Source organism: Panulirus ornatus, chromosome 1 (genome assembly GCF_036320965.1).
Source record: "Panulirus ornatus isolate Po-2019 chromosome 1, ASM3632096v1, whole genome shotgun sequence".
NCBI classification, from domain to species: Eukaryota; Metazoa; Arthropoda; class Malacostraca; order Decapoda; family Palinuridae; genus Panulirus; species Panulirus ornatus.
The window spans coordinates 79142418-79156984 of record NC_092224.1 but is presented as its reverse complement, the minus strand read 5'-3'; the positions used below and the strand labels follow the sequence as shown (position 1 = coordinate 79156984).

The 14567-nt window shown below is 45.7% G+C and overlaps 1 protein-coding gene across 1 annotated transcript in view; it reads right to left on the bottom strand.

Annotated features, from left to right (window-relative positions):
• Positions 1-5954: 5954 nt before the first annotated feature.
• Positions 5955-14567, bottom strand: part of LOC139749986 (uncharacterized) — a 48301-nt gene continuing 39688 nt past the window's right edge. The window contains exon 2 of the mRNA XM_071664368.1: positions 5955-10910. Coding sequence (XP_071520469.1) covers positions 8384-10873 — 2490 coding nt within the window. The 5' untranslated portion in view covers positions 10874-10910 and the 3' untranslated portion in view covers positions 5955-8383. The remainder of the gene's footprint in view (positions 10911-14567) is intronic.

Here is a 14567-nt window from a genome sequence, read left to right as displayed (position 1 = left end):
AGGATATAGATATTCTGAGCAGTCAGTAAGTATATTTGTACGAGAATAGGCACAAACTTGTGCTGAAGTTCTCAAAATAAAAGATTTCAGTGCAAGCAGAATTAAAAGCTTGGCTCAACTCGAGATGACCTTGGTGGAGCCGAGACCTCTATAAGGATCTAGAATAAGTAATTAAACACAAAACTCTAGTTTTCGATTGTTACTACAAGTCATCTAATGCTCTCGACCTCTTTTTACCCTCTGAACGTGTCCATTATAGATACTATTTCTTCCCACTTAGGGGTCTTCTGATCACAATTGTACCACTGTCACTTCCAGCTGCCAAAGTTTTATGTTACTCTGGGTCTCATCTTGGCAGCTCGCCGCTGTGCTTTTCCTATTTCATTAAGCATTTCGTCAGGTAGGATGGCCTACCTTGAACACAATATTTAACTTGGAAATGCACCAGTGAACTGGTGAGAGGAGTTGTTCCTGTCTTAGATTTGAAGTCGTGTGTCCTTATTATGACACCTAGAAGTCTGTTCGCCTGTTGTACTGTCCCTACGCATTGCTTACTTTGGCTCTAGGTCATCGGAGATTCTAAGGCCTACGTTCTTTTTTGATATAATTAACGTTTTGTATCTCAAAAGAATTCATACTGTGGCTTGCCATCTCATTTTTTTTTATACAGGTGTGTAAAACTTTGCATCATCGATGCTGAAATTCATTTGGCCACTTGTGACCCCCATGTGTTCGTTAGTATGTGTCAGCTTATATCTGCAGATGTTCTGGTTGTGTTTAGGCTTTTATGTTATCTGTTTTATCTGTTATCTGTGATTATTGATACTTTACAACGATGCCCATCATCAGTGTCACCGATCAGTATGGGAAACACAAGCGGTCCCAAGACAGATCCCTGCTCTACACCACCTGTTGAATTTAACTTTTCGTGATACTGTTAATTATTACTCTTTCCTTACGTCTACTCAACCAAAATTTTAATCACAGAAGCACGGCACCGGGCCAGTTGATGTATGCTGGTGATCTGTGACGCTGGGTTTTACCCAACTGTTCTTTTGAAATTCTAAATCAATGGCATGAGCCGCTTTGCCTTCATCATATATGTTGACTGTATCATGAGAGAAAGCGTAGGGGTCCAGTGGGGCAGAAATGGGGAAAATGTAGTTAAAATGAAAAAGGAAATTGAATGTTATATTATTCATTATGTATTATTTATCTTTATTTTTTATTACTTATTATGTAGCATTTATACTGATTTCAAGACCCATTATGGTGCTGTCTGTTGCGAAGTGGAGGGTGATAATGAATGAAGGATTTGTTAATGATTGGACAAAAAAAAAAATTTGTGGGTGTGCCTGATTTCGTCAGAATCTGTCGTAGTGTTGTTAATGATTGGACAAAAAAAAAATTTGTGGGTGTGCCTGATTTCCCAGAATCTGTCGTAGTGTTGAAGGAATACCATATTCGCCGTCACTATACATCAAATCATACAGAAAATATAGGATGATGTTATGGAACAGCTACGAAAGGACACAGTAGCTGAGTTGACGAAGAAATACAGTGGACCAAAAGAATCACTCACCAAAGTCAACGCTACCCTTAAAGGTAGTACAGAAGTAAGATAAGCTATCAGCGAAGTCAACGCTATCGTTTAAGATAGTATAAAAGTAAGATAAGCTATCAGCGATCTAATCGCAAAACGACTGATGCCAAGTGCAGACGAAGAGCTTATGCAAGTGTGCAGTTGTAACCACAAGCAGAAATTTGGTGTCCTAGAAAGAATATAATTATTTTCTACCATTAGTCTCCCACGAGCAAACAGTTACTCGAAGGATTGCTAACATGGCAGGCAGACATCGCAAATAACCCGTGGACACAGTGAGTAGATCCAAGTCTCATTCTATGGATGAATCTACAGACGTCGATGATACAGCTCAGCTTACCCAGCTTGTGTACGTAGCACGACCACAAAGTCTGAAGTCGCTGAAGACCTGTTGCATTCAGCTCGCATGGAAGGCCCCTCGCTGTAGGTAGAGATGTGGTTCAGTAAAGCGATGAATACGTTTTTCGAAAATCATTTTAAATTGGAGGAACTTGCTGGTGTAACAATAGATGGAACTCCAGCCATGGTTGGCTTTGAGTAAAGGTGCCGTCGCGAGACTTGTGGCTGAACGAGAGAAAGAAGAATAGAACTCAAGACTTGTGGTTTTGTGCTGCAGTAATCGCTAGGAATACTTGTGCGCCAGACGAACCAAGGCGAATCGTGTCATGCCACTGGTTCATTGTACTGTCGTCTGTATAATAACACTGGCTCTTTATAACAGGCTGTTTTAAAGGAAATTTTAAAGTGATCATGGTTCAGAATACCACAACTTCACCCATGATTCTCAAGTGCTGTGGCTAAACAGAGGAAAAATACGAAGATGATTTCATGACAGTCTTGTTCAGGTAAGAGCGTTTCTGTGTATACCAGGGGAAGCCAGGACAAGAATCATCCACCAATAACTGGCTATCAAACCTTTTTTTTATTCCATATATAGATTTGACTGCTCATCTCAATGACCTGAACACAAGGCTTCAAACAAAAGATTAGCTTAACATCCTTCTTTGACCTCACAAAGCATTCACAAATAATCTACGTATCTGGGAAAATACAATTTCAGAAGATTAGTTCAGTACACTTTACAACGCTGGCTGCACGTGCCACCAGCAAATATGGCGTGGTTGAATATTCACATGATGTACGCGCTTTAAAAGAGTAATTTGAATCAAGGTTTGCCAGCGTACATGCTCGCTCGCGTAATGGAACTACAGAAGTATTTGCATCCCCAATTTGATGTTAGTGTTAACACCGATCCTGAAGAGCTAGCTATACGAATGGAACTGATAGATGTGCAGTGAACTGAAGAACAAACTTAAAGAGACGTTGATTTACTTAGATTTTACAAGTTATTTGTGTCACCACAAACGTCCCCCCTAAGCTGATTCCGTATGCATTGAGGGGCGGATGTCTGCCTGCTGCTGATGGTCACCTACCAGACACACTGCATGTGGCCTGTTCTGTGTGGAAATCAGATTATGTCAATGCTATCAAGACACATCAGAGCCACACATCACATCACTTACTCTCAAGTCCCACAGTTCTGTTAGCAGTGTGTACAGCTAAGTGCTTTTGTACAGCTATGTGCTTTTGTACAGTTATGTCCTTTTGTACGGCTATGTGCTTTTGTACCAAATGGTAGTTAATGCAGGACATGATTACAAGACGTATGAGGTTTTCTATAAGTGTATCTGAATTACCTTTAAAGTTATAAATGTATTGTGTTTACCGATCAAATACGGTTCAGTCAGCCACAGCAGTATCATAAGAAGTCACACACACACACACACACACACACACACACACACACACACACACACACACACTATAACCTCATCATAGGGTCAAGCTATTTGAAAGTAGTCCACTGACTGGCATAAAAGTACGGCCACCTCTTTTGCAGAGGGTAGAAAAGTATTGAGCCAGATGGTATCAAAGTTAGGAGACAAGATCCAGGAAATGAAGAGTGGAAGTTACCTTATTACGATGGAGCGGAAACGATGTTAGAGATTGAAGTTAGGAGCGCATGAGGGAAGTGACCTTGAAAAATTAATAGTTTTAGGGGGGGAGGGAAAGATCAGACAAATAAGCGAACTGATAGTGGTATTCTGTAGAGGGGAAGGGTAGGTCTGTGATCGCGAATGTTGTAGAATTACCAGAAAAATAGCGGATCTGGAAGGTGAGTCTGGAAGGATGGAGTTGGTTCCAGTCGCTTGATGTTAGTCATGGATGGCACTAGGAACCATCGAAACCTCCTCGACCACTAGTGTCGTTCCAGTTCAGCACTGAGGTATCCAAACTGTGTTGTGCTATCATAATTTCTTTTTTTTTAAGGGGGGAGAAAAACCGGAGAGGAGAGTGGGTGTCTCGGTGCACCGCTTATGTGTTGTGGCAAGTGATGGAAGAGATGCGGAGGGTGTGCGTTTGTGGATTGAGCGCCAGCGACCCCACGTGTGAGTTGAGACGAAAAGTAGCGACAGAAGCAGCTACCATGGCCCAGGCTGGGATGCGTGACGGGCAACAGCATCACTGATTGACCTTCCCGACACTCACGTGGTGGTGGTGCTCCTCCTCCTCCCCTGGTAGGTGGATGTGCGGCACCTGTTGCTACACACCTCCTACTACAGCGACTACTGCTGTTGCACTTACTAGGATCAATGAGCTCCTTGGGAGTGCGGAACATGGAGGGTTTGTGAAGGGAAGAGGGTGTGTGTAGACCAGAGTAGTGCACCACTGGTGTTAAAGGGATTCACGTACTCCTTGATAATGAAGAGCATGTTGCGTTTAGGAAGGGAAGAGAGCGTTCTGCATTTACACAGTTCTCCAGAGTTCTGCACTTACGCAGGTCATGAGAGAGAGTCATAGGAAAGTAATACGTAGAATTTATGGATTTCGAAAAGTCATGTGGTAATGTGAGAATAGGAAAGCCTATTAGGGAGTTTTTATTGTATATGATGGGCAGGGAAGGTACTTTAATGCTGTTAAGTGCTTTGAAGTAGCACTTCCGTAAGGGTAAATGGCTGAAATAAATATGGGAATGTATTAAGGTCGTCACCATGGTTACTTAATGTGATCTGAAATAAATGTGGGAGTGTGTTAAGGTTGTGTGATATCACCATGGTTGCCTAATGTGCTCTGAAATAGACATTGGAATATGTATAAGGTTGTATGATGTCGCTAACTTTTTATCTATCATCATTTTTTTTTCTTCTAGCTGGGACATTACGTGCGAGGAGAGGGAGGTGGGATCAGAGCGGCCCACAACTTAAATCTTGTTTGAACAGACTGGGAGTTGCCGTGGTTTTATGCAGATGACGCTGTGCTCTTTGGTAAAACCAGATGCTGTGTTGAACAGGAAACCAGGCCAATGTAATGGTTTGTGCAGTGCGTAGATGCTAAAATCTAGTGCTGTTAGGAATGAGACTCTCTCGATTTTGATAAGACATGGGATTTGAAAGTGGAGTATTAGTCTGAACTCCGTGAAGACCCGGAGGCTTCTGGATGACTCCAGGAGGTACTGGGGGAGTGGAGTTCAGGACATAGTAGGAGAACACCTGAGGGGTAGAGTGGAAGCTTGGGTGAATTGAGAAGGAAAACAGACTGGTAAATTGTGCTGGAAGACATTAGGAAGTGCTTGTCTCTTCAGCTGACGACGTGGGAATAATGTATGTAGAATATGATAACAGGTGAAGTGGATAACATATGTAGTACAGCTGGATTTAGGGGATGTAAAAGATCGAAAATCTTAAGAGAATAAAGAGGAAATCATCTATATGATGGGTGGATAAATGCCACAGAGGATGGTATATGGAAGGACTTGTCTCTGGGGGTCAGAAGGTTATTACAGCAGTGCTGAGGGAGGTGCACGGAGGAGGAGGAGGAGACACAGGCAGTGGAGGAGAGTGGTAGAGGGAATCATTATGATGATCAACTGTGGCTTATGGGTGTTTCAGATGACGATGGCAATGTAATGGCTTCGTGTTGGACGCAGTAGAGGAGTTGTGTAAGCAGAGGTGAATAGGGTTGTTGGCTTATAACTGGCGAGTTACTTAAGTAGTTAGAGTAGATACGAAAGCCAGTTAAGAAGCACTTATATAAGTGTTGAAGTTCATTTTTCACATTAACACGCTGGGCATCGTTAAGGTTGGGGTAAGTACTTTTCAGATTCTATAAGTCTTGTTCACCACAAGGAAATGAATTTGTAATATATATATATATATATATATATATATATATATATATATATATATATATATATATATATATATATATATATATATATATAGCGTAATTTGATGAAGAATATTTTGCCGGAAAAGATTGGACAGTCGTGGGGACAAAATGAAATACCTCATAAAACAGTTTTAGGATAGTCCTACCTTTATTCTCGACAAATAATTCATACAAAGTCCTTTTGTAAAATACCATTTAAATACCACAGTAAATCGTGTTATATTCTATTTTTTTTCTTTACAAACATTAGAGGGTATTTTACTATCTCTTTCATTCATATAGACAGTTCTAACATTATCATTTTTTTTTTTTTTAGATTTCTAGTTCAAAAAGGCATTTACTTGAACGATGTTCAAAATGGCTTCGAGGGTAGTAATTGATACGAAGGTGGGCTGGGGGGGAAGGTGTCTACGGTCTCTGGTATTACATACGTACGTCTGTCTTGTGGCACAGGTCATGACTAGACAGACAGACCTTTACAAGTTAGGTTACTGCCATGAATATATATGTTTATATATATATTATATATATGTATATATGTATAGGAGGAGGAGGGTCAAAACATACAACAGAGGATATCTCATTGGACAGTGAGGCCACGCCGTGAACGGAAACCAACCGTAGCACTAAAGAATACAGTAGAGTACTTGATATGCAGGCAGGTCCAGACCGATTGATCGGTTGTGTCTTTTCGTCAGCAGTGTGTTACAAATCCATTACTGATTGATCATGAGTGGGTTTTTTTTTTTTAGTCCGTCGTCCATAAATGGCACATCCATATTGATTAATCATGGGCCTTTTCTTCGTCGTCCATAAATGGCACATCCATACTGATTAATCATGGGCCTTTTCTTCGTCGTCCGTAAATGGCACATCCATACTGATTAATCATGGGCCTTTTCGTCGTCAGTAAAATGACACATACTAATTAATCATGAGCCTTATCAACGTCCATAAATGACACAGCCATACTGATTAATCATGAGTTTTTTTCATCGTCAGTGAAATGACACATACTGATTAATCACAAGCCTTATCACCGTCAGTAAATGACACATCCATACTGATCACTCCGTGAGCCTTCTCGTCTTCATTACATCACGTTTCCACTAGTGTATCTTTACGTCACCAGTGCATCACGCGTCCATATTGATCAGTCAATAACTGTTACGTCATCAGTCATCCATACTGATCCCTGATAGAGAGCTGTTACGTCATCAGTCATCCATACTGATCCCTGATAGAGAGCTGTTACGTCATTAGTCATCCATACTGATCCCTGATAGAGAGCTGTTACGTCATTAGTCATCCATACTGATCCCTGATAGAGAGCTGTTACGTCATTAGTCATCCATACTGATCCCTGATAGAGAGCTGTTACGTCATCAGTCATCCATACTGATCCCTGATAGAGAGCTGTTACGTCATTAGTCATCCATACTGATCCCTGATAGAGAGCTGTTACGTCATCAGTCATCCATACTGATCCCTGATAGAGAGCTGTTACGTCATCAGTCACAGACACAGACCTATTTTGTCATCAATACGTCATGCATCCATGCCGACCACTCCAGAGCCTTTACGTCATCAGTACGTCACACATTCATAATGACCATTCAGGAGCCTTTTTATAAGTACTTCACACATCCATATCGACCTCTGTAGAGCCTTTACGTCATCAGTACGTCACACATCCCACGCAGTTGCCCTGAGCCACACACACACACACACACACACACACACACACACACACACACACACACAGCCCTACGGTGAACCAGCAACGCAATCGCACTGAGCGGTGATTACTACCACCTTACGTGTTTGAGAGCACTCGGGACGTGTCGGTCATGTAAACGGCGTCATTCATTCCGCTTAACGGTGGTCAGTCAGTCAGTCGTCATTGCGTCATATGAGAACGTCATAGATGACCGCCAGAAGAGAATATTAAGATTACCAGACATTATGACAGTAAATCCCCTCCTAACCTGAATCACACGGGGCTAATATTGTTGTATATAATGAAGTAAATACGCCTCGCTCGTCTCCGGTGATTGTGTTCACTTGGGGCGAAAACTCATTACTGTGAGAGGAGGCGAGAGGTCCTCCAAGTGTTTGCTCGTCCAGTCGACAGCTTTGGTTCATCTGACAAAGACAACAAACAGTGTGACGCGAAAAATCACACCCCCATTATTTTTGTTATGTTTGACGTCCCACCTCCGGGACATCGAGAGGGGGAGACTCGCCCATTGATTGAGGATTGTACTGCTGAGAGGTTTTTCTCTCTCTCTCTCTTTCAAATGCTGCCATCTGGATGTCTCCTGAGTTCGTATCCTCAACTTAACAGCTTCGTCTCTGTAACCACACACACACACACACACACACACACACACACACACACACACACGACACTGGATATGTAAAGGTTGTGGTTCCATTTAAACATGGCTCTTATGGCCTGGAGAGCCGAGCTGAGAGAAACTGTGGTGTCGGTGATTATTATTCCGAGGACAACACCACCTCACGTGAATTCACAGCCCCTTGGGTTGCTTACTGCGCAGGTGGCGGAGGGTGTGTTCGCGTGCGTTGAGGAGGAGGTGGATGGGGCGTTGGTGCGTGAAGGGTGGCTGGCGGTGGCTTACTGGCCTTGCGATGGGCGGGGGGAGGTAGTGGAGTACCCTCTGGCTGAGTGGCAGTACTGTGCCCGGCGGTCGCCGTCGCTGGCAGGGGCTCCTGCTCTCTTCCTTTGGTCGCCTGGCGGGTTGCGGACTCTTGCGTGGTGGTTTGCTGGGGGTTTGTGGTGGTGGCTGTCGCTTGGTCGTCAGCTGTGAGGTGAGGTGCGTTCGGTTGCTGGTTGGTGAACTGCTTGGCGCTGATGTAGTGGGCTGTGGGAAGACGCCTCCTCGAGCGCTGGGAGGGTCGTAGCAAGACGGGACTGTTGGTGTCGCTGTACAGCAGGTCATTCGGGTAGTCCATGGCCATGTCCGAGAGGTCAGACACGCCAGCCATGTCGGAGAGGTCAGAGAGCGCCTCGTCCACTGACCCGCAGAAGGTCCTCTGTGGCTCTTCGTAGATGTGGCTAGTGGACAGCTCATCCCAGCTGCGACTGGCTCTGAGGGGAACCTGAGGTGACGAATAGAGTTTGCTACTTCCGCTGCTGCCTGAGAGGACCGTGGAGCCCTTGCTGGTGTGTGAGAACCCACGCTCATGCAGACCCTTGGGGTCCTCGTCGAACTGGTAGCAGCTCTCTGGAGTAGCGTAAAGCTTGTAGGTCGGAAGGGAACAGGTGAAGACCTCTGCACCGAGGAAAGGCTTCATTACGTTTTGCGGAGTCTTGGGTAGTATGTGGGCCCTTGGGATGTCGTGGTCCTTGTCTACAGCGAGCTGAAGAAAGTCGTCCTCGGCGTCCAGACGCGCCGCGGTTTGCGACGTCGTCAGCGGCCTTGCGTGACTCCACACTAACTGGAAGTCCGAGGTCACGTAATCCAGGCTCTTGTGATCCCGCTTACACTTGGGGTAGTTGTTCAGGGACAGAGCAGCTATGGTTTGAGCATGTTCATTCTTGGGTATGGCTTGCTGCAGCGTGTACACCCCTAGGGGGTGAATCATCTTGATGGCGGAGGGGTGGACGATCTCGACGGTCCTCTTGTGGCAGCAGTAGCAGTTGAGGGCGCAGCAGTGAGTGAGCTGGTTGAGGGTTAGGGCGGCGGCTGTGAGCAGCGTGCCAGCCATCAGCATCTCCAGGCCACGGGAGAGGCCAAGGCGGCACCACCACGCCCACTCCCACTCCGGCGGGGACACAGGTATCACCAACATGTACAGGTTGACGCCCACCAGCAATAGCTGCATGATGGCGGCCGTCAGGACGAAGTGCGCGGGTGGCTTGACGCTGCCAGAAGTCTCCTGGACGTTCACGCCCACGTTCGTCAGCTGGGACGAGTTCCCTCTGCTCGCTGCCCACACCGCCCACAGGCCAGCCACGCCCACTGCGCCGCCCCAGGTCACGGCAACTACTCTTGTGGTCGGCAAGATCGGCAAGTCTCCAGCTTCGAGCAGACCTAAGGCGAGGTGAGTCACGGGGAGTGACACGAGGTGGGCAACGGTGATGAGGGCGATGGCGAGGGCGGCACAGGGCCGCCGTGAGGGGTGCCAGGCCCTCAGGGCGCCTACCACCATCACTGCCAGCGCCGCAGTCAGGCATGGCCACCCGATTTCTTCCACGGCCGTCAAGACCGCGGCTGGCAGGAGGTGCTCTATGGTGTGGGCGTCGTGCAGGATGTACAATCCACGCGAGAAGGTCGAGAAGAAAACCAGGACGTGGAGGCTGAGGTAGTGCGGGCGTGGGAGGAGGCGTGTGGCTGCAGCAGCCCGCGCCATGAGGCAGAGCGACGTGATGGCCAGTAAGGTGTACAACCCGGCCGAGACGTACACCTGCAACCACCACGCCAAGCCCTGGCTAACACGCAGGTCCTCGCTGCCTACAGTGGCGTCGGGCCTCACGTCTGCTGGGCCAACGCCGTCAGCGGGCGTGCTCGAGCCACTGGTATTGTGTTCCCTCCTGCCAGGCGCAGCTGGGGGACTACCTGTAGGGGCCGCAACGATGTCGACCCGATACGTGTCCTTAGTGCTGCTGGACACTTCGTACCGGACGTTAGGCAGGTGCGAGCTGCGGTTGGTGGCGGGACCTCTGTTGTGGCTGGCGTCGTTCCCAGCACGAGGAGGGGCCCCTGACGACACCACGCCCCTCAGCACCTCATCAGTCACAGGAGCATTAGGTGGCGTAGCGGTTGCGTTGGGGGCGCGAGTGGCGATGGCTCCGTAGGCTACGCCCCTGAAGACGGCGGCGATCTCCCTCTCCCTCGTGGAGGCGCCGGGGCGGGGCAGCACCTCGACCTCCATCGCCGACTTGGTTATGAGACGCGGCTGCCCGGCCTGGGACCCCTCGCTGCTCCTGATGCACAGGAAGGAGGACCACAGTGGGAGCATCAGCATCGCCCGCAGCGCCCATGCCGCTCGCTGCCCGCCCATGCCCACGCTCATCTCAGCCGCCTCACGCCCGCTGGCCTCCAGACGGATGCTGCAAGAAAGACAAGAGGTTAGGGTGATGTATTGGAACCTGGAATGAACAGCCATCCAACACCATAAAGTGAAACATAAACACATTCGGCACAACCTCAACACCCCGGCCTACACAGTAATAATGACAATAGACACATCTTCGCACAAAAGTTACTTAACACCAACTTCCACATCAAAGACAAGAAAGACTATGTAGTTTTCCGCCATTCCACATGCTTACGAAGGTTTCATCTCCAGTATCCTCAAGCTCTACAATAGAGTTTTCAGGGAAGCAATTCTTTCTATAACCCCCTGCTGTGTCTTCCTATGTGACCTTCCATCACCTTCCTTAGTGACAGACGTGAATCCCCTACAACACAAACATTAACACAAAAGCCTTAAATAATTTAAAAGCCCTCATAACATTTACTGATACCAGAGTTAAACAAAAAAAAAAAAATCGCTTGTATCCTGTACAAACAATTCATCTGCTCCACCTTAAACTACGCTTCACCTTCCTGATCACCCACCCTGTCAAGAGCAAACCTAACAAAGCTGCAAACCACACACTCAGCAGAGCATTCAGAACAATCACCGGTTGCCAAGCAAGCACGAAAACTCGACACTTGCACAACGAAATAAGAATAACTTCAGTACTGTTCCACCTCAAAATACTCAGCGCTCAGGTCTTTGCAACGACAATAGAATCTCATTTGAAGTACCATACACCTTTGAATAGAAATAGAACCTGCTTCCCCCTCACCCCCAGTAAACACAAAGGTGACTGAAATGATTTAAGGAGAACAGAACAGTCACATCCAACACTGTCGTCAACGCCACCCCGCCAGATATACATCAGTCTGATGCTACACTCTGCCATAACTGAAGGAGTTCCCCTTGCTTGTCTGCTTTCCAGCCATCAGTTCAACATATCACAAGACCCAACTTCACACTGAAGACCATGAACACATTCCTCAGTAGACCTGTACTGACTCCAACCACTCTCTCTCTCTCTCTCTCTCTCTCTCTCTCTCTCTCTCTCTCTCTCTCTCTCTCTCTAAGAGCACGTCGACTCCCATATACCACGCCGATCCAGGTCATTCCATCCCACGAACGTCTCTCAACCACCGTTGAGGCCCCGACGTCTATGGTTTCCACTCAGAGCCAGAACATCCTGGTTCCTCTCACCAAACATAACCACCTCTCAGACAACCCCAGGCCTCTCAGAGCCTTCGGGGCTCCTGCCCTAGTTATGTCGCCTCTTACGACTTGCAGGAGTTTAGTGAGGAGGTCTTGTGCTCCTGGAAGATGAGAGAGATTATAGGATTTAGGTTGAAGACTCGTGTGAGGTACTCGTTGTCAAGTGACATGGGTGAAGTAGAGAGAAGGTTTGCGCTTCTGGGTCGAGTTCCAGATGTATACGAGGCAGGAAGTCACTAATTTGGGCCAGGGAAGGGAATGTAACAACCACTGTGGTGCTAGCTCACCGTGCCAATGTCACTACTATACTGACGCATAAGTAGTAATATATATATATATATATATATATATATATATATATATATATATATATATATATATATATATATATATATATTTATATTTATTTTCAAACCATTCGCCATTTCCCGCGTTAGCGAGGTAGCGTTAAGAACATAGGACTGGGCCATTGAGGGAATATCCTCACCTGGCCCCCTTCTCTGTTCCTTCTTTTGGAAAATTAAAAAAAATTGAGAGGGGAGGATTTCCAGCCCCCCGCTCCCTCCCCTTTTAGTCGCCTTCTACGACACGCAGGGAATACGTGGGAAGTATTCTTTCTCCCCTATCCCCAGGGATATATATATACATATATATATATATATATATATATATATATATATATATATATATATATATATATATATATATGACAAAACACAATTGCGTGTATCATAAAAGCAGCAAAAGCCACACGACCAGTGAGAGAAATATACGAGATCTTTTGTGTACCACATCCTCAGACAAAGTGACAAGAATTAATTACATCAGACAATTTATATACAGGGAGCACACACACACACACACACACACACACACACACACACACACACACACAGGTCTCACCAGGGCCTCTTTGTGTGTTCTCACTATAGAGATTATTTGATGTAATTAATTCTCGTCGCTTTGTCTGAAGAGGTTACGCCGGAAACATCTCGTTAATTTCTTTCCTTATTCTTGCAGTTTTGGATATGTGTGTGTTTGTGTGTGTGTGTGTGTTTGTGTGTGTGTGTGTGTGTGTTTGTGTGTGTTATTTTGATCATGGATGAAAAAGAATACTTCGCAAGTATTCTGTGTCGTAGAAGGCGACTAAGTAGGGCGAGTGCACGGGGCTTGAAACCCACCCTACCTTTCGTGTATTTCAATTTCTGAAACTCGGAACAAAAGGAGCCGAGAAGGGAGTGCTCATACTCCTCTTAGACTCTGGCTTGGGTGTCTGAATGTGTGTGGATGTAAACAAGATGAGAAGAAAGGAGAGATAGGTAGGATGTTTGAGAAAAGAAACCTCGATGTTCTGTCTTTGAGTGAAACAAAGCTTAAGGGCAAAGGGGACGAATGGTCTGGAAATATCATTGGATGTAGTCAGGGGTTGGTGTGAGAGCGAGAGCTAAGGAAGGGGTAGCACTGCTGCTAAAGCAGTAGTTGTATAAATGTGTAAGATAATGAGCTCCAGACTGATGTTGGTAAAAATGAGTGGAGAACGAGAGGTGGGTGGTTATTGATCATAATGCAACGGAAAATGAGAGGAGTATGGAAGAGAGTATTTTTGGAAGAGTAAGTGAGCGAACCAGGAGCTTTGATGCAAGGGCTATTACCATAATGGAAATGCGCAAAGGGACTTATGAAAGCCTCAAGTAAGGGCAATGCCAAAATAATTTTTCCGTATAGTGAGTGTTGCCCGCCACTATCTTGATGCAGCAACGCTGGCGGTGCTTCTCCGTGTGCGATCGTGGTTCTAACTAGTAGTGTGTCGCATCTTATTTTGATTGCCGGCTGATGTACTATTATTCCACATGTTAACGATAAATGTCACCAGCATCCTAAAAACACAGCGAGAGAAAAAAAAAAAGACTATCCCAACACCGTAAATCGTTAGGAAATATGTAACTGCGAAATAATAGAGGGACGCCACATTGATGCAGCAACAAATATCAGACAACTTTATAGTAAAACAAAAACAAAAATTTAGCATTGTGTATACTTTAGGTTTTTGTGGTTACTTTTTGATTGATTCTTGATAGTCATATAACGGTAAATTTGAGATAAGCACGTACATAATGTGTATGGAAATATGTGCCTTAAAGATATATAACATGATACGTATGGACTGTGAAATCACTCATGGATTAATATTCATAAAGTGTTTATGTTTCGGTGTAAGTTATATTTGGTAACTCCCGTGCTCATCATGTTCTTACATAAACACAGTAAGGGATCCGTGCAGCCACCACCCAGAGCTCTCTCTCTCTCTCTCTCTCTCTCTCTCTCTCTCTCTCTCTCTCTCTCTCTCTCTCTCTCTCTCTCTCTCTCTCTCGTCCGGTCATCTCCCTTTTCCATCACCATACAGAAAGATATACAACTTTTCCCCCTCAGTATTCACTTCAATAATAAGATGGGGATATATGTTCAGCTTGGGAAA